The sequence below is a fragment of the Rhopilema esculentum genome, chromosome 10 (genome assembly GCF_057945365.1).
Source record: "Rhopilema esculentum isolate cy_ngs chromosome 10, ASM5794536v1, whole genome shotgun sequence".
NCBI classification, from domain to species: Eukaryota; Metazoa; Cnidaria; class Scyphozoa; order Rhizostomeae; family Rhizostomatidae; genus Rhopilema; species Rhopilema esculentum.
The window spans coordinates 13,855,748-13,875,572 of record NC_142824.1 but is presented as its reverse complement, the minus strand read 5'-3'; the positions used below and the strand labels follow the sequence as shown (position 1 = coordinate 13,875,572).

General features: G+C 35.8%; 1 protein-coding gene across 1 annotated transcript in view; it reads right to left on the bottom strand.

The window, feature by feature from the left end:
- Positions 1–18,882, bottom strand: part of LOC148959409 (uncharacterized) — a 28,254-nt gene extending 9,372 nt beyond the window's left edge. The window contains exons 1-7 of the mRNA XM_089110395.1: positions 16,710–18,882; positions 13,452–13,745; positions 9,433–9,493; positions 5,697–5,948; positions 4,558–4,612; positions 1,719–1,849; positions 832–951 (exon numbers count right to left, since the gene is read on the bottom strand). Of these exons, the coding sequence (XP_088966521.1) occupies positions 832–951; positions 1,719–1,849; positions 4,558–4,612; positions 5,697–5,948; positions 9,433–9,493; positions 13,452–13,745; positions 16,710–16,745 (949 nt within the window). The 5' untranslated portion in view covers positions 16,746–18,882. The remainder of the gene's footprint in view (positions 1–831; positions 952–1,718; positions 1,850–4,557; positions 4,613–5,696; positions 5,949–9,432; positions 9,494–13,451; positions 13,746–16,709) is intronic.
- Between the last annotated feature and the right edge of the window lie 943 nt (positions 18,883–19,825).

Here is a 19,825-nt window from a genome sequence, read left to right as displayed (position 1 = left end):
TACAGATAGTCCTTTGACCGTGATATATTAGCTAGTTACGAGCTCTCAGTCCAATTGATGTTGCAGTGCATCGTTATATAAGCAATGTTTCGAATTTGTTCAAAAAACTGGAATGTACCCATTTTAATAGCATAAAGAAATAAGGACTAAAGACTTTGATAAACACTGAGCCGCCTTGGTATAACCTAGATTTAGTAATGTTAAAAAAGAAATGATATGAAATTCTAACATATCTAAGAAAAATTGTATGGAAAGCATGGCTGTCAGTACTATTCAGGAATCAAAAATTATGAAAATATTTCTACTTATTGGTAGTATGAATTTATTGGCGATATGTAAAATAACTAACTAACTGCCTTGTCATGATAAGTTTGGGGATTCCCTAGGTGGGTTGTGACCAGTTTAATTCACTTCAATTTAATGTATGTTTTGTATCGCTTCTGATTGTGGGTATAGCTAGCTTTTGTATTGGGACAATACCCCTAGGTCAGGGGCCACCAGGGAATGAATGTTAATGTTAAAAAACTTTGATACATCGTTTTAAACTTAAATTAGCGCTAGCAGAATAGTTTTGAGGGGCTTTAAAAACACATAATGTATGGGGCCTGTCTACATTGATGCATGTATTAAGAAGACACGTTAAGAAACTAAAACGAAAAAGGGGTTCTCTGGCAGTCACTTTATCTGCTATGAAAACCTCAAGAAAACGTCTTATTATGTAGCTACTAAATTATTACTTTATTAAACTCATTCATTACGCTAATGAGTATGGTTCTGTATTTCTGAACATTAGTCAAATTGTATAAAGCAATACAAGGTTTATTGACTGACCTGTTTCGCAGTTTTTGCCACTGTATTCAGGGTCACAGTAACACAGGTAACTCCCCAAACCTCTGTTTACGCAAATACCTCCATTCTGACACGGCTTTCTTAGGCCACAAAAATCAGTTTCTACAATTGATAAAAAACAATTTTCAAAGCAGAGCCACCACTACGACTACCCTCTAAGAATAGTACTGTTTGTCCTTGATTCAAGTTGCAAAGTAAAGAAACAGTTTTGCAAAACTTATAGTCCAACAGCCAAGATTTCCTGAAAGGGAATTGTCTCCTTGGCAATAATGGAGCTTTTTCTATAGACAATCTTAAAAACGCGTCCAGGAAACATTACAGTCGCACGGTCATTGGCCGAAGGATAGTTTGAGAAACAATAAAATTTGATAGGAAGGTTTTAGAGGAAGGATTGAAAAAACTTGTTTTCCACTTGTTTCCTTGTTGCGCTTTTAAAACATACGTTGAATCTGTCGCAGAGTCGAATGGTGGCACGAACAGACGCAATTTTTTAGGCCGCACGCTCTTTAACTGCCAGAAAACATATCTGGAAAGAGAATACTGTTTGTGTTCCATGGTTTCGAACCAAACACCCCTTGTGCCGTAGCTACTTCCTAACCACGCCCTGTCTAAGGTGATTGCTTAAAAAATTGGAGGAAGGTTTTGACGAAGTAAAATTTGAACGGGGGAAGGTTAAGGACTTTTCTGGACTCTGGTGCTCATTGTTTGAACCCAAAAGGAGACTTCCCTAATTAAAAGCCTCTCTGCCAATAAGCCGGTTTTTAACTGTGCATTAGTTCTTTCTGGTGTGAAAATGATGTGCTTAAGTCAGAATGTTCTTACAAGATACAGCAGGGTAAGGCAGCCTTCAGAACTGTAACCTAGCCTACCTTTGTCACAATTATTTCCGCCCCATCCGGCATTGCATTCACAGCCCCCTGGTATTATGCAGGTACCATTTACACAACCAAGTCTTGTCTCGCATACTGAGCAGTCTGATCCGCTCCAACCTGTCGTGCAGCTGGAAGATAAATCAAATGGCTTGATTTATAATGTGAATTGCAATCAATTAGAAATATGGATGGGATATCCAGCACAGCTCAAAGTATAGACGTACGGACCGGGGGGCTGGGGGCTTTAGCCCCTAGATTTGGGCAGCTGATTTTTTCGGACAAAATCTGGGCAGGAGCCTTCTCCAAAAACCAGGTATGAGAAAAATTACATTTTGAACATGTTTTAAAATTTCTGAGATGAAAAAATCAAGTTGTCGTAATCGTGAGCGCGTTTGAAAGTAATGGAATAAGGTAAAAATATGTATGGTGAAAAAAAAACACAAAAAGCGACAAGAGCAGCAACAGCCCAATTAGAACTTGAAAAGAAGTAAAAGAAAGAAGTTGATTTTTTCGGACAAAATCTGGGCAGGAGCCTTCTCCAAAAACCAGGTATGAGAAAAATTACATTTTGAACATGTTTTAAAATTTCTGAGATGAAAAAATCAAGTTGTCGTAATCGTGAGCGCGTTTGAAAGTAATGGAATAAGGTAAAAATATGTATGGTGAAAAAAAAACACAAAAAGCGACAAGAGCAGCAACAGCCCAATTAGAACTTGAAAAGAAGTAAAAGAAAGAAGTTGATTTTTTCGGACAAAATCTGGGCAGGAGCCTTCTCCAAAAACCAGGTATGAGAAAAATTACATTTTGAACATGTTTTAAAATTTCTGAGATGAAAAAATCAAGTTGTCGTAATCGTGAGCGCGTTTGAAAGTAATGGAATAAGGTAAAAATATGTATGGTGAAAAAAAAACACAAAAAGCGACAAGAGCAGCAACAGCCCAATTAGTGCTTGAAAAGAAGTAAAAGAAAGAAGTTGATTTTTTCGGACAAAATCTGGGCAGGAGCCTTCTCCAAAAACCAGGTATGAGAAAAATTACATTTTGAACATGTTTTAAAATTTCTGAGATGAAAAAATCAAGTTGTCGTAATCGTGAGCGCGTTTGAAAGTAATGGAATAAGGTAAAAATATGTATGGTGAAAAAAAAACACAAAAAGCGACGAGAGCAGCAACAGCCCAATTAGTGCTTGAAAAGAAGTAAAAGAAAGAAGTAAAAGAAAAAAGCTGTAATGCTGTCATAATTGATGAAACATCTGATTTTTCTCAGCGTGAACAAATGTCACGAATGGTGTCCGAAAGGAAGTTTCTGCTAAATTTTACAACTAAGTCTTCACCAATTGTACAGATTGGGCTAAAAAGCGTGTGTATAAACTTGTTGTCAAATGCTTCAACCGTCTAAAATAAGCGGCAAAGCCAAGGGCTTGGCATAGCGAATATCGGACATTAGTCGAATCTTGCAGAAAATGAGTCAATGAGAAATGGACTTGGTGTTGTTCAAGGTCTTATACATGTCGAATCCTTCAATCGCAACCCATCTTATAATCATGACCTTTTATCAAGTTACTGAATTTACATAACCACTGACCACTTTTCAAACTGAATATCTAACATGAATATTTCTGGTTTCGAAAAGCAGAAATATCATATTTGTGAGTTGTTATGTTAGTAGTATCAAATTTTGTGCATTTGCAGGCCTGAGGTTTGATTTTAGAGATTTGGAACATGAACTTTAAATACTGACAAAAACATTGATTTTAGGTGATTGTAAACTGGCTTGTTACAGTCTAAATATATCAACCCCGCTTACTTTCAATATGTTATTACAAAAGTAGAAACATTGCAGCTTAAAGGCAGTCGACAGATACCTTCATGGCTTGAGCCCTTTGTCGATCAGCTATTGGCCAATCAGTAAACGTGTGAATGGAATTAAGCTTATTGATTGGCCAGTTTCAGTGACAGATAGCTTACTGCACTTTAGTATCTGTCGATCGCCTTTGAGAGAAGCAATTCATAAGATAATATTTTTCAATCTCATTACAGCCCTTTCAAGATACCCGTCTGCTTGCGACTCTCTTTGTCGATTTGTCAATTTGGAAACTGTTAATTTTTGTTCAGTATTTACTTTTTATAGACAGCATCATTTAGCCAGCGAATTCCTTCCATGAACTACCAAAGTAGCAAAAATATATAAGAAATCAACACAATCTTCAGACAAAGCCACTTTGGAATTCAAAATTCACCATTAAAATGGTTATATTAGATTGTTACCAAGAAATACGATATGCTATTCATGCTTCGTAACATTCCAACTCTGTTCGTAAAATATGATACTATACAGCAGTTACATGTTACTACTGACAAACCATTATTTTGTTATGAAGTTAAGAGCTAGCTTGTTTCTAAAAAAAATGCTTGTGCGAATAATGCTTGTAACAGATCACGGAATATCTGAATAAAGTATGGGAGATCAGCTATAACGTTTATTTAATTTAAACTAGAATTGTATGTATGTATGTATTTTTTGTTATTTCACCATTTGAAACGTTTGTTTATCTTGCATCCATCGTCATAGCCTTAAGCTTTCCTGGAACAACGAGGCCAACATTACGCTAACGTTTCCTTGTTAGACTTGCAAATAGTTTATTTTTTATGACAAACTAGCTTAGTGAAAAGACACAAAATCTAGATGGGCCCACCCGTGAGAAAGATCTCCCCGAAAAAACGCGCCCTTTAAAACCATCAGAAATTTAAAATGTGCCCAGGGCGTCTTTAAAGGAAATACGGTATTTCGTTCTAGGTGAGAATCTTTGATAATAACTTCTTGATAGTTTTACAAACCTGCATATGTTTGGGCCACTACAGGAACCGTGCTGACATGTTTGGGAGCATATTGCTAAAAGAAAAAAACATAATGAGCCGCATTAGTTCTTAGAACAAGCAAAAAAATCGATTCAAAATTTAACGCAAAAATATTTGTTGCTTCCAAATATTTGAATCCTTCTACAAAATAAAACTAAACTAAGATACGCAAGAACAGTGAATCGATTTCAGATTTGTTCCGCTATAAGGCACAGAGTGGATTTATTGTATACTTAAATAATTTATTAGCTAAAAGTGATCAATATCATTAATAAATTTGATCCGTAAATTAATCTTTCTTTTCTTTGAAAACCGTTGGCTTTAACTAGACGAGCAAACACGAAAAAATCGGAAATTAAAAGTTCTACAAGAGATTTTCAATTCTGATTTTGTAAGGCTTGTATAACGCGTGTTTTCTATTGCATAAATCCGTATGTCTACATAGCAGAATTTGTGTTTGTTTAGAGGTGTATTCAAATCTAATTCAGTTTTAATTCATTATAAATATGTTTTGAAGTTCTTGTTTTGATTCTTAATAGCCCGTTATCTTACAAGACACTGTCGATAAAGGTTTACTACCAAATAATCAAATAACAAAGCTTCTTCTCGAAAATAACTTCCGTAGCACCATGTTTTACTTGTTGCCTACCCAGTACATAATTTCAATCTGATAAATGCGTTTTTCCCCTAAAAGCAGTCTCAATAAACAATTAAATAACTGCCATCGTTTCTTTTTTGCTAATTTAAAAAAAAATTCAGATACAGTATAATTACAATAACTTCATACCATATAGTACTTTAACAGACCATGGATAAACGGGCCACTGGGTTCAAAGACAACCTTAGTTTATAGCAATGTCCCTGATAACACGCCTCGTATATCAACTTTCTTTATATTCTTAATCTATTGACTGTACTGTATATACCTTGATGTTTTTAGAGTTCTTAGTAAACCTTCATTCTAAATCAAATAAGTATTGAAAATGATAATTAGATGAATATTTTACGAAAGGTTACGTGCATTAAACCGGTTTACTTCCCTTGAAATAGCCTTCTTCTAACTGAGTTACAGCAAGAAGGATATTAAAGAATTGCTGTTTGTAGTCTAAAAGACTTACGCGTTTTGCAGTAATCTGCGATGTTAGTCCAACCTGGTAAACAATATTTGACTCCGTTCTCACTGCAACCATAGTGTCCATGCTCATCGTCTCGTGGTTTACAATAGTCAGTGCAATTCTTGCCATAATAATTCCTGGCACAAAGTACCCTATACTGATAGGCTATCGATGCAATTGACCCGTGCTCCCGTTTTGTCCGCCAGTCGAGGCCAGGAAGCAGATTATCGACAAATACGCTCGACTTGATTATTCCTGCAATTCGAAAATGAGATTACTCTGCTCAAAGACAACTCTACTGAAAGTCTGCCAGTAAAGTTGATACTGGATTGTTAATTGCAATTTTGATTTTTAGAAAATCATTTGGTTCCACACAGTTCAAATACAGCATAAAATGGTGGTACTTATTACATCACTTACTCGTTACATGTTACGTGTTTCATGTAAATCATTACTTTTTACACGTTACTCGTTTATCTTTATTCGTTACCCTTTACTTGTTTACCCGTTACTCGTTACTCGTTGTTTGTTACTCGTTTCTCGATACTTGTTACACGTTACTTGATTCTCGTCACTCGTTTCATTTTTAACTTTACTTATACCGTATTATTCGTGACTCGTTAAAGTTTATATGCTACTCGATTCTTGCAACTTGATATTTGCTACTTCATACTGCTTACTTCAAAATCGTTTCTCGCTTCTCGTTTTGCGTTACCCGTTACTCGCTAGCCCATGCCCGCCACTTCATACTCATTACACTTTATTTAAATTGTCTTTATATTTGAGTACCTCAGTCTTTTAGTTTCAGGTTGCTTCATGTCATTTCTCATTCAAAATAGGATGACAAAGGCACATATACACTCCTGAATGAAACGTTTATCCCAACTAGTAAAATTTTCACAACAACAACAACTGGAGATTAAGATTGGACAAACTCGAAGCTGTGTTGTGTATAATGCTTGTAGAATTATTAAATCAGCATTTGAGAAATTCAACTTTATCTTTGCAAAAGAGTCTAGAAATTGCTCAGTACTTTACTGTCTTAAACATTAAATTTAATGACCTAGGATTTTATTACCAACTCGTATGGAAATGAGAACGTTAATTTGTTTCATCACCCTAGATTTGATAACATATTACAAAATATCCTCTAGACTTTTATCAGGAAAACTCCATTAAATACATATTTTACATCGTTTTTAGATAATTGAATTGACAAATAGGTTCGTTATTGGAGACGGCAAACTAGGACTATAATTTAGGCCGTTGGACTAAACTAAAGGCAGTTGTTTACACACAAAATCAACTTCTTTATTGCTATGATATTTTACATTGATAGCAGTGGGCGTGCTGGTAATGCTAAGCAAAGGAAAGAAGCATATCTGAGACATTGCTTGGATTAAAGGAAAACATTGGATCTAAGTTACAGTAATGTGGTTCAAAGGTTGAAAGCAGATATTTGTCCTTTGTTTACTAACGTCGGGCTTGAAAAACCAAGATGGTTAATCAGCCATCTCCATTCATAAGCCATCACTCAGTCATAAGCCAATTTGAAAATCTTTAACAATGTTGCTTTTAATCTAATGCTTAACATCAAGTTTTATTAGTTAACTAAATTTCTTCGCAATATCATTAGAAATAAAGTCACTGCTTAGTCTCTTCATACGAAAAAGCTTTATATTTGTCAAAAATATTCAGGGAAATCATTCGTTGGTGATGATTTAGAATACAAACAATACGGTATAGAGAAGCAGAAGCATAGCTAATCGACGATAAAAGTTTGTTTAAGTTAAACGTAAGTGAGGTAAAGGATCCCTTAAAACGATTGTATATACCATCAAACCTAATGTTTGTACATATATGAATACAAGCAGGTATATTTATATATATAATATTTCAATGGATTATATAGTTTATCTTTAAAAATTTCATTAAAATGATTTTATAATCTATATAACAGAGTTTTAATTTCCTACTGCCCTTTAATGTTGGCTTTACCGATCCCTATATGTAGTGTTTTCCAATTAAATACCACTTGATAAAATTGCAAAATGTCAATGGATTGTTCCCATGGCTTTTAAATTAGACAGCAATCCCTCAATCACTTGCGAGAATGTAAACTAGCCGGTATACTGTGCAAAAGAAAGAGAATGGTATTCAAGCTTGGAGTTTTGGAGCTTCCTTATTCCCTATCCACTTTGGAAAAACATAACAACGAATCAAATTGGTAAGCCTAAGGAGTTTCCTAGAATCCCCTTATGAGTTACACGAAAGATCACCGTCTTGTTGCGTACCTATTTACCTCTTCATCTATGCCTACTATGTGATTTCGACTGTCAATGCTCTATTCTTTTCATTTAAAAACTGTTAATTGACTGGTGGCTCCTATGGCGAGAATGAATCTTGGACAGACTGAGACGAGATTTAAGCGCAGAATCAATTTTAGATATTCACCCACAGGGGGAGGGGGCAATTTTAGTAAAAAGTTCGTTAACTATTTCTATCGATCACCTAAGATCTCCAAAAAGGAAACTTTGGCAACAGGTATAGACATTTCTAGTAAAAATTTAGTCTCCCAGTGGATACCCTGTGTAACGTTGAGTGGTTTCCCAGAGATAAAAACCGGTCGTTTCGGGTGCGCGGGAGACCGAATGGTCTACGCCTGCACCTATCAAGAAAGGTAGTGTTGACTCCAGGTTTGATATACAGCAAAGTCTGCAGCGAAGCTATAATATCAGCTTTTCAATGTTTCGCTTGAACACAATAGCCATCAAAGACAACAAGCCTTGGCGTGATTTTCAACTTATGCCATGTCTTCACTGTTCTGCATCTTATGTCTTAGGACCAAGAGTTCCATGTAACTTTAGAAGGAAAGCCGTCTGCAAACCAAGGAAGGCTTTGGCTCATAGCTATCTAGTTTTCACACGTTTCTCCTACTACTATCGTGAGAAAGTAACTCCATGATCTCTAAATTTGTCTCGGATAGGAGTAATATAAGCCATTGTTGCACCCTGTTGAACACATCTAAATACCCTTCGGATCCTCTCGATCGTGGTTTAATATTTCAAAGCTTTCACTAAAAGCGCTCCTGCAAAGATTGCTGTTTTTCTTAGTAATGAGAATTTAAATTTTATTGACAGTAAATAAGTTTGGCACTTAATGTTAGCATTAATGCTTAGGCTTGAAAAAAATATTAAAGTTTCAACGATAGAAACCAATTCGCATCTTACAATCAAGATAACAGTAACTAGAAAGCTTCCTATATGCATGCTTTATTGCGTGGCTGTATATCTTTTTAAAGAAAAAGCTTTTAAATAAGTTACAAACGTTATCTGGCAACACGCATACAGCGTCTCAATCAAGCAATACTTTGCTAGGAATAGTGGCAAACAAAAGGTATATTCTTGGCTGACCTCAAGGGAGTTAAATGAGGCTCTCACAAATGAATCCAATTATTGACTGGGACATAGAATAAGTGGTTGCTAACCCGATAGATATGAAGGAGCAGATACTATAGCCTTACACACGTTTCATATCCACTGTAAATTTATCAAGGAAACTGCTGCATTGAAATTGATCAAAATTAAAGTTCAATTTCTTTACTAATGGCAAACTAAGTATAATGCATATTTTATATAATGCATATATTATATATTAAAAATAGCAACTTGAAAGCTTGCTCATAAATCGAGAAAGACTGATAATAAAAAACCGAATCAATCATAACACTTTATCTTACCTTTAGAAGGAAGCAAGAGCGAGCTGTTATCTTTTGCCTGAAGACGGATTCCAAAATAACCCTAAAACCAGTCAAAAAGTAACTGAATCAACAATAAAGTTTAAACCAAGGTTGTTCTCAATTTGTCTGCCTGAAAATGTTTTTCTTCGCTTGGGTATACACTGAACAGTATGCATAAAACAATATGACAGACCTAGGATCTGGGGATAATACGTTCAGTCTAACACTAAGTACTTCAAGGATCATATGTCAAGTTTAACAACTTTACTCTTCATATCCTTTAAAAACTTAAACATTACATCTCCCTAGATTAAATTCTAAATTTACGTGTTTAATAATTTAACAGTGTGCATGTTTAAAATTGATGCTTAGATTACTACTTTCAAAAAGTAGTCAGCAATCTAAAGAAATAGAACGACGATAAGAAAGGTTTCATTTTGCGAGAAAAGATATAACAATAAAGTTATGCTTGAAGGAATCTCAGTGGAACTTAGCTTTTCCAATACAATGCATTGTGCACTAATGTTAAAAGGCATAAAGCTAATAAACAAGCGTGGTATCTCATTAATATTTATTTGTCTCCAATCTAAAAAGAAGTTCTGTCGAATAGATTGTAATAGGATGCAAATGACATCCGTGGAATCCAACAGGTTCGTGGGCTGACGCTCTGGTACCTTTTAGGCCGTGCCTCCATCCCACGATAATTGTATTAACAACAAAATAAAACAGGATAATTTCCTTCTCCTGGAAATGCTGCTCTGCTGGCTGTGACATAAATGTTCATATTTAAGAAGTAGTAGAGCAAGCGGAGGAAGTTGCAAAGGGCGGAATTTTTAGAAAAACACTTGCGATAAAGTATTTTTGTAAACAAAAGCTTCGAAGGATAAAATATGACTGCCAAAATATAGGGTCCTTTTTTTTTATTGTTGGCTTGTCTTTTATTCGAAAAGCACATCTTCAAAAACGCTCCCATGTGGTTGTGAATTGTGGTCGGTGTCAACGAAAAAGGGTTCCCAAACACCCTCTTAGAATTCTCACTTTTGTCTGTCAAAAATTCTTTATCCGTGTTTCGTAGCGGTTTTCGCTGATGATTAACTTTTTTTACATGCGCCTTGTCGTTTAGTTCAAACGGCACTACCCGTCTTTTAGAAATAGGAAATGGGAAATAGATTGACAATGACAAGCAAATGGTCACAAAGATCGGCAAAATTACGGAGATGTCACCGCCAAGTGCCAGACACTTAGAAAACTGTTTGAACAGAGAGAAAATTGAGAAGATTCATTTTCAATTCACGTCATCATTAGGAAGACTGTTGTAACTCATTGCCAATAGAGCATTAAGAAATCGCGGAGGTAATGGCTAGATAACTTTGCAATCATTGTTTTGATGATGTCCAAGGGTTTATCCTGGTGATATTGATGAAGATGAGGACCTTATAATTGATTTCCTAAAGTTTCGAAGTTACTAGCAAAGTTTTTGAGAACATTTGTATGTAATTTTCATAACAAAACATGGCCATGGGCACTTAACCATTTTTTGCTTCAAATATTTAACAAGCCCCCTCTCTCTAATAAGCCCCCTTTCTTTTAAGCTCCCTCTAGGACTAAAAAATAAATAAGCCCACCCCCCGGGGGGGTTTAATAGAGCTTTTTACGGCATTTATGTTTGGTTGGCTGAAACATTTAAAACACGAACCTAGTGCTTTCATTTTTCGTTATACTTCAAAATTAAAGTTAGCCAATTTGAAGTTTTCTTGAGTTCATTAACATTTATGAAGTAAAAGGAAGTTTTAATATGCATTTGTAACTGCATCACACGAAACATGCCGCTTACGAATGATTTTACGCGAAGCTTCACTTTGCGTCTTCAAAATAGGATGACTTGTTTGATTTCAATGGAATATTTGCTTGTGCTATTCAATTTTCTGTTTGGTAAAAGCAACTTCCATTCGGGGCGCCTGTGGTTTAGTCTGTTTCTAGCAAATCACGGCGTTTTATGCAGCCAAAGTTCTTGAAAATGATTCAACAGAAGATTATGGCCTAATTGAATGTCCAACAGTAAGCAATTCGTATTTCGTATTTTTGATGCATCTTATCCTTGAATATCACACAAAGGAGGACAATTGGGTTTCGAGTCACAAGGCATTTGCATTGAGACAAATTACTATAGAGTTTCGACATTTATAGACTTGTTACAAACCCATAAGGTGATTTTGGTTCGGCGTGGTGCATTATTTATCTAAAGAAATTCGTGTTTGTAATTAGTTGGTGCAATACAATAAATTTCAATGCTTCCCTGCAAAGCAGCCTTTTAAGGCTATCTTCATTGATGACCGTAGCAATAATATTTGTGACAAACTACATAGATAAACGGAGTAAACTGTGGTATTATTAAGGGACAAGAATTTTCGTCATCATAGTTATAGGACATTTTACATAATGTTGTTGAAGCAGTCCTTGCACTTATCTAGTGGTAGATCTTAATCTTGTTTCGTTACAAGATTAGTTCTAGAGCAGTAAACATGAAGCAACGAAAGCATACGAATGAATAATAGAAAAGTGTATTGAATGTTTTGCAGCAGCATTGCTGATTGGAAGGTTTGAAGAGCCTGCTTCGTATCATTTTCTAAAGACTGTAGTTTACGGCTCTGTTTGATAGTGTATCAAATATGTTTAAAAATAGACAGAACCTATTCGAAATGCTTCACTTTTGTTTTGCCAAAATTGTTTATTCTTAGTATAAAACAGATTTAGAAAGGGAAATAACTACCATCAGAAAGCCATGATCATTACATTTATTAACAGCTGGTTACATCAAGTAACTGTGAGCCATTTGGATAAATATTTAGAAGTCTATTTTTTATTTCCTTTCGTCGCTACACTGCAAGGGTTACAATCTTCCACGCCCATAGGTCATGTCACAGACCACTCGACATGCTTTGCAAATTGAAAGGGCAACATTATTTGCAATGAACTGATACAAGGCCAAGAGCTGTTTATAATATTATATCTGGTCAATCGTAATTCTGTCACAGGACATTAAGTTTGTTTAACGTAAGTGTCGTAGAATGCCTAAGCGTAAGTGTCGTAGAAAGTTGATTTACAAAATTGAAGAAGATTAAAGTGTCCAGGACCTCGTAGGTCTTTAAAAGCTTCATTCTATTGGGAGGCACAAATGTTATGAGAAAGGTTACTTGAAGTGAATGAAGTAAAAAGGTTATCAGGGTAATGTTTCTCGATGCTAATTTTTTTAAAAACACTTTCGATAAAGCGACAATTGTTGTTTAGAAAATCCTTACGATAATGTCTCTACCCAAAGTAAAGCACGATATTTTCTAAGAATACAGAAACTGAATGCATTTTATGTAACTTGTAATAAAATACTGCTAAGAATAAAGATCTTGAGCCTACCCTGGGTACCAGAGTCCCAGGGGGTCGAAAAAAGTAAGACTGATTGGAACGGGGAGACATCCTTCCCAATTTTCCTTCGTAATTGCCCTCCCCTATGCTGACTTCGTTTGACTTTAAGACTCTGCTACCCCGCCTGCGAGTATATCAAGACATTAATTGTGTTTGCGTACGTTTGTAGCTTAAGAAACAATGTGTCATAGTTAATCTGTAAGGAGAGAAACAAAGTTAATCTGTGAGGTAAATGCAAATGCAGTCTGGGAGAAGCAGTGATTTGAAAAAAATGGTGATGCCTGCTATAAAAATGTTGCCTGCTTTTCTAGAACTTCACTGGCCTAATGCATTTCGTGATGTCATAAATAGCAAGGGATCATATTTCGAGCACCAGATAAATCCTAACAAACACATTGATGCCCCTGGATTTTGGGTATAAGGCATGCAAAATTTTCCCACATTTTGAATAAAGACCATCGGATTCCTTTTTTCTACGACTTTTTATTCATTGACTTATGCAAAATTATCCGTGGATTTGTATTATGAATGGCGCCATGGTATAGGGCATACAAGACAAGATAAGTAAATAGAAAAGACAAGATGCAAACTTTGCTTACCGGCCATGACAGAGATGTGGAAATATTCAGCCACCTTTCCAAACTGGAGTTACTGTAATCAAAGCTGCTTTGCAAGATTGTTCTTGATTTGGTCCTGCCAAACGTGCAACTTGGTTCGTCCAGGTGGAGATCGTCTAGGCATAGTTCGAAAAATGTGGCGCAAGGCAGGCGGCAAATTGAAGACCCTGCCAAACTTGGCTGGCAACAAGTATTTGCTGCAGTTTTGTTCATTGGGTTGGAAAATTCGAGAATTTTTGTTTCAAAAATGGCCAATGATGCTGCTAGTGCTATAAGCTGCGAAAAATGAGAATTTGTGTGTTATTGAATATGTTGATTTTATAATCAATTATAATACATGGGCCCAAAACATTTTGTAAGGATGCTTGTGGACTTTGTAAAGCGACGAAAGAGAAGGAAAAAAGTAGTGGATATTATTATCTGAACCTAGACTTGTAAAGTTAGAAATTTGGTTATTTCCTTATCACCTACAAAAGTTAGGGACATAGCAGGATGTAAAGATGATTACGTTACACTACGAAACATTGTAATTTTCAAGCCCTTCCCTTAGTAGATGCTGCATATATATTCTACCTCCACACCAAAGAGATGGTGAATAACAGAAGTATATAAGCTGTGTGCCAAGGTGCAAGTCATAAGGAACCACCCATTCCAGTTTTTCCCTTTGCTGCTTTTAATTGACGTGTTTGTACCCAGGGTGTGACCGTCAAAAGCGATACATCAAATTTGAATGGAATTCTTATTTAAGCAACGGAACAATCCATTTAAAACAATTGAGCATGCATGGCATGCATGGCAATTGGATAATTTAAACAAAATCGATTAGTTCGAAGCATTTGCTGTTTGTAGAGACATGGAACGAAGTGATATAAGTGACAGCAACTATTGCTTACTGTATTCAAAAATTTTGCAGCGCTGCAAAATACTGCCATTCCATATCCGCGTCCTTAGTCTACCCATTTCCTAACTTGAGTTTTTCTTACAAATTGCCTTGTAAAGAATAAGTGTAGTATGCGGCACAATTATTGAAAGTATTATTGTTAGCCAGAGATATCTTGTGGTAAAATGAGATCAAGGCAACGCAGAGACCGATCTTTAAACCTTCAAAACCAAACCGAATTTGTCAAGAACTTGCATAAATGCACTTCTCAGAAAATTTTTAAAGGCACCTTTTGTGCTCTCATTGCAGAGGACGTATGATGCTGTGCACCTGTAGGAGTTTCAAAGTTTGTCTGCGTTGTCAAACGTAGATTAGATAAGTTTAAAGTACTCCAAAAGGCTGTCATCTATCATTTAAGCTCAGTGGTACTTTCAGCAGATCACAAAGTTGCTGCTTCTAGCGAAAACAAAGTCCCTTGAAAGACGTATACTTTAGAGACAATGCTTGCATTTACAGTAGCAATGAATGAATATGTAACTAAGCTTGCGGTTTTCTGTCCGGGAGCAAGACACACATTACGTGTTCCTCCAAGAATGTGTTTGGATAAATCAAGACCAGACGACTATTTCTCATTTAATTAATTCTTTTCTATTCTATTTATCCTTGCTTTAACAACTCTCATGGCAAACGGAGGACAGATTACACCAAATCTTTACAGATACTGATAGTTAAATATTGAAGCATGGCCATTACAGGCTGCCACTTGCTCAATCGTGTACAGTTCAACTTTATTAAAATATTTGCATAGCAAACGACTGTTTTCCGTTTAATGTCTTTCTGTAGGCAGTTGTCAAAAACAGGGGAAACCAAAACTATAGAATATCCAACTTCACCAAATTCTAGGAAGACTTCGATTAATCATAACGATTGATTTTGTCAGAAGGAACATGACGAATAATTTGAATAGATTTCAAGAAACACATGCATTGCATAAAATCTTTCCTGTTCGTGAAAAGCTTTAAATTTTCTTGAATATACTGGAAGTATTCCGAATATTTTAATTCTTTGAAAAATTATTCCTGACAAAAAGTACGTCCGTCCATAGCAATAAGTCTACCATTCTTTGACGTACACAAGTTTCTACGGTTTCTTGTTGTGCTTTCTTTAAAGTTCTTAGTAGCTCAAGATTTCTAATGTCTTTTAATCAAAAGCTAGCCGATAGATGCATTTGAAAAGTGTGTTAATACTAATTTCGTATAAATAGCGATTAAATTAATAAATACTCAGTATGAAGCAAGCGTAATGAAACTTTGGAAGGAATTCATTTTTTAACCCAAGATTCAGCTCTAAGTGGGCGGTGTTTCAAATAAGTCAGTAGTATAGAAATGCACGCTTGTTTACACGTACTTTAAAACAATGTAAAATGGGTGTAAAACTAGCTTGCATACTTCTAGTCCCTTTATTTGCACAGAACTATATCCGAACATTTTCTTGCGAAATAAAATGAGATTATGTTAATGACGATTTAGCGATACTTAATTTGCTAACGGACCAATCATGCACACAGCAATGCTCAAAACGACTTCAATTCTTTTCGTTGTGACGATGTGAAAACTGAAATCGTTTTTTAACATATAGACTCTTTAATTTTGAAAAGCCTTCCACTCTATGACTTCAGTTTTAGAGAAGCACTACAATAAACAATTGACTCTGTGTTTTCCCAAAACAACGTTACCAGTGCCTGAAATTTTGCGTAGCAATTTCAGACAAAGCTCATAATAGCAATGACTCTTTTCTTTCAAAATTAAATTGAAACTGTTTTTAAAGTTACAAAGGTCTTCAGTTTCGTAAGAATTGTGTTTTGTTAGAGAAAGCAAGTAGAACATAAAAAATTTTTACGGTCAGTAAACTAGCTGAGCAAATCTTTTACACACATTTGTAAATGGAATTCCTCAAGCATCCATTTTAGCTAATGTCATTCTTCAAATTTCAGTCAATCTCTAGCAAACCAATTCAAATTTTGAATTTTTTTGCCATTTGCAGATAGAATTCTATAGATTATGCTCGTCAGGGGGCTATTGCAATTATGCATGAAATAATGAGAGGAGCGTTTAAGATTGTATTTGCTTACGATTAAAACCTGTATTACAGCCCTGAAACATATACGAACAAAACGCAAACCCGAATGGAAAGTAAATACAGCACAGTGGATCTATAGGAAAACAAAGTTTTCTGAAATACGAGAGTGTGTGTCCTGGACCAACTTAAACGTTTGCATTAGCGATACAAAGGTAGGAAATCAAAAACGGTGGTTTGGAAAGAAACTTCCAAAAGGAAAATTAAAATGAAGATGTGATTACCTGAAAAACTGTGCCAGTGATAATCACGTACAGCATCTCTCCAAGTTTTCATATGAGTCTAATAAAGTTATGTTATCCTTCTTGGACTTTACAGTCGCTCGTTTGCAGTTTCCAGTCCGTTTCTTGTCTAAGTCGACGCTTAATTACACTACCTCTTCTTTCGTATTTTCAATTAGAGTAGCATAAACATTCCATCATTGAAGTGAGGCACAAATTTCCGAGTAGACTTTATTGTAATCTTTGGACTGTTTGCATAGTAAAACAAATAATTCTTTAGGAGCGGATACTCTACCAAGCCTGAGTCAATTTCGTACGTAATGGGTAATTCTCTTCAAATATCGATATAATACGCCAGCCTTTTCACTGGATCTGGCGCCCTTGTGCACTTGCTGACGGATGATTAGTAACGGCCATTGTATGATTATGCTTCCATCAACGCTCGTCTCTATGCGGTTGTCTTGCAAATGATACTGAAGCTACTTCAAACATGCTTCGTCTCAGTGATGTGTTGAGATAACCGCAACCGCGTAGTACTCTACGCACAAACCATAAATAGGCACCGATACAGTTAGACTGCAGATGTTGAAAGCTCGTTGTCAGTCCGCCTTGACTCTCTATACACTTCAGACTGGCAAACTTTGGAGGAGATATTGCGATAGACGAGGGTCGACGGAGTTTGACCTCGTAACCTTATAAGCTGATATCCTCTGGAAAACGAGTCAAAGTATAATGTTACGCGTGCTAATCGTCTGACCGTAAAATTACGCTCCTGTGAATGTTTGCTGCTTGCTGTGATAATGGATTGACTCCAAACGGGCCTTCATACTAGCCCAACACACAGTGAAACTTCTTTCTGTGTGGTGCTTTGAATGGCGAACCCTCTTTGATAAAATTCGTTAGGGCCGATTATTGAGCGCCTGTAGCAGACTTAACCAAAGTTTTTCATTTATTGCTAAAGCTGCAAAATATTATAAGCTTTTTTGACTGCTGTATTATTCCTTTAAGACAGCCTGCGAACAACTCGCTAGAATGACCCTCTTACTTTTGGATTTTTAACGGTATCTTCAAAGACAATGATAAAATATTACGAAGCTTAAGGAGGCTTTAGAATGTCAAAAAACAATGATAGGATATATGAATGAATCCCACAGAGAATGACCTGCAAAACTGATGAATAGACCATGAGCTGACGGAAAGTCGTGGCTTCACTCTTGGATTGCACGCAAACGAGGCTTTACGTCACCATCCGCAGGAAGAGGACGAATGCATCGAAGAATATTTGCCCGCCAATTAGTATTATTTAGACACAATCTCAACTACGACAAAAACTTTTGTTGCATTCGTAAACTCCAGTGCATACTCATAATTTGATAAGATCAGCTTGTTTGCAAAATTTGTTAATTATGTTTGTCTTTCTAAACTTATGAGTATGAAGCTTTTGCATAATATTAACTGTGTTCACTAGCAAGTACAAAAGAAAAGAATCCATAAAGGATCATCCAAAATTACTGGGCTTTAAACTGTCATAATCACGCAAAACACAAACTGTGGTAAACAGGTAAAAGGCCCGGGAAACATAGGTAGGCCTATCTGAGGCTTGGGGAAAATTACTCGATTAGGATTGCAAATGCTGGTTTATAAAAACTGTTCTTTTTTCTAAAAATCCATAAATTAAATCGGCCAGATTTATACAGAACTACTTTAGGGTTCATTGATAAACAAGATATTTGAATACATGCACTTAATCATTAGAGACATTAATCCTAGCCATTGCAACCATGAATGAAATCATAATTTTTTAAATATTTTGCGCATTTTCGGGGCTTGTTTACTTACAATATTTGCTCGATGCTCTACAATGTCTAGCACAAACCAATTCAGAATACTTACAAATTGAATATGAAGTCATCGGAATTTTGATATGAACTTTCCGTTTGGGTTTCAGAGATGTGTCTGGACGAGATGACAAGACACCTTAAACGAGAGGTTTAACAGGCAATTTTGTGAATGATGTAAAGGAAATCGGATTTGCATTTAAGTGCATGATAGCAAGAGTTCCAAACATTTGAGTTCGCAAATTAAAATATCTAGTACCTTGCAAATTTAAATCCCTTCAAAGTTGACCAAGTTTTTTCAAATCTTGAACTTGTCGACTTAGGTAAGAGAGAAATTGAAATCTTATCGTAAAAGGAATAAAATACACAGCGAAATGAAATTGATTTATTCATTTGAGATTAAAGTGGTAAATTATTCGCACTTGGAGCGATTTTTATCCCAATCTACTTTCCAATCCAAACGAATAGTTTCGAGCAAAAGCACATTAAAAATGTTCAATGTTTAGCAGCTTTCCTATTTAAAAATGGGGATAAAATCAGGCCTTTAAAGTTTCATGTTGCAATATGGCATGAAAGCCACGTAAAGAAGAATGCTAGAACTGTGCAAAGCCAAAGAATGTAAGAATGATTTCGCCTCATAATCCTGATTAAGTTATTCGGGTAGGTTGGATAATTATAATCTGCAGTAAGCTTTGAACAGATTAAGACCTTAGTGACGACAGTTTTTCGGGGATAAAGTCTTACAGGTCAAGTACTCTGCTACCCAGTCGGTCCTGCCGACAGCCACAATGGACCCTTAGGAGTCAAGACATAACGGAACTTTATTACACGCTGTAGAACTTTCTCAGATTCCCCTTCAATCCGGCTTGCAAATTTGGCAAAAAGTCTAAACTATACAATGGAAACCCTAAGCATGGCAGACATTTGTCTTTGTCTTGTATTATTTAAAAGCTATAAATGAATCTGATTTGTCGGTGAAAAAAACCCCTGTAGCAATTGCCTCTTTACCTCCCCTCTAGGAAGCCTGTTCTAAGTTTCTAATACATTTGATATAATAACCCGTTAAACTCTGTGTATTTGAAATATCTGCTAAAAAACTACGCAAAACTAGCAGTCTCTTCTTTTTTCTATTATATGGTGCAACTAAGCAAAATTACGGCATTACTTTCACTTCAACAAAGAGCATCACCCCCTTACTCCAATTTTGCCCTCGAGCCTTTTCCTCACACTATCTCTATGAAACTCGTCCTGATCGGTAGATGATAGGAAATGCTTTGAATT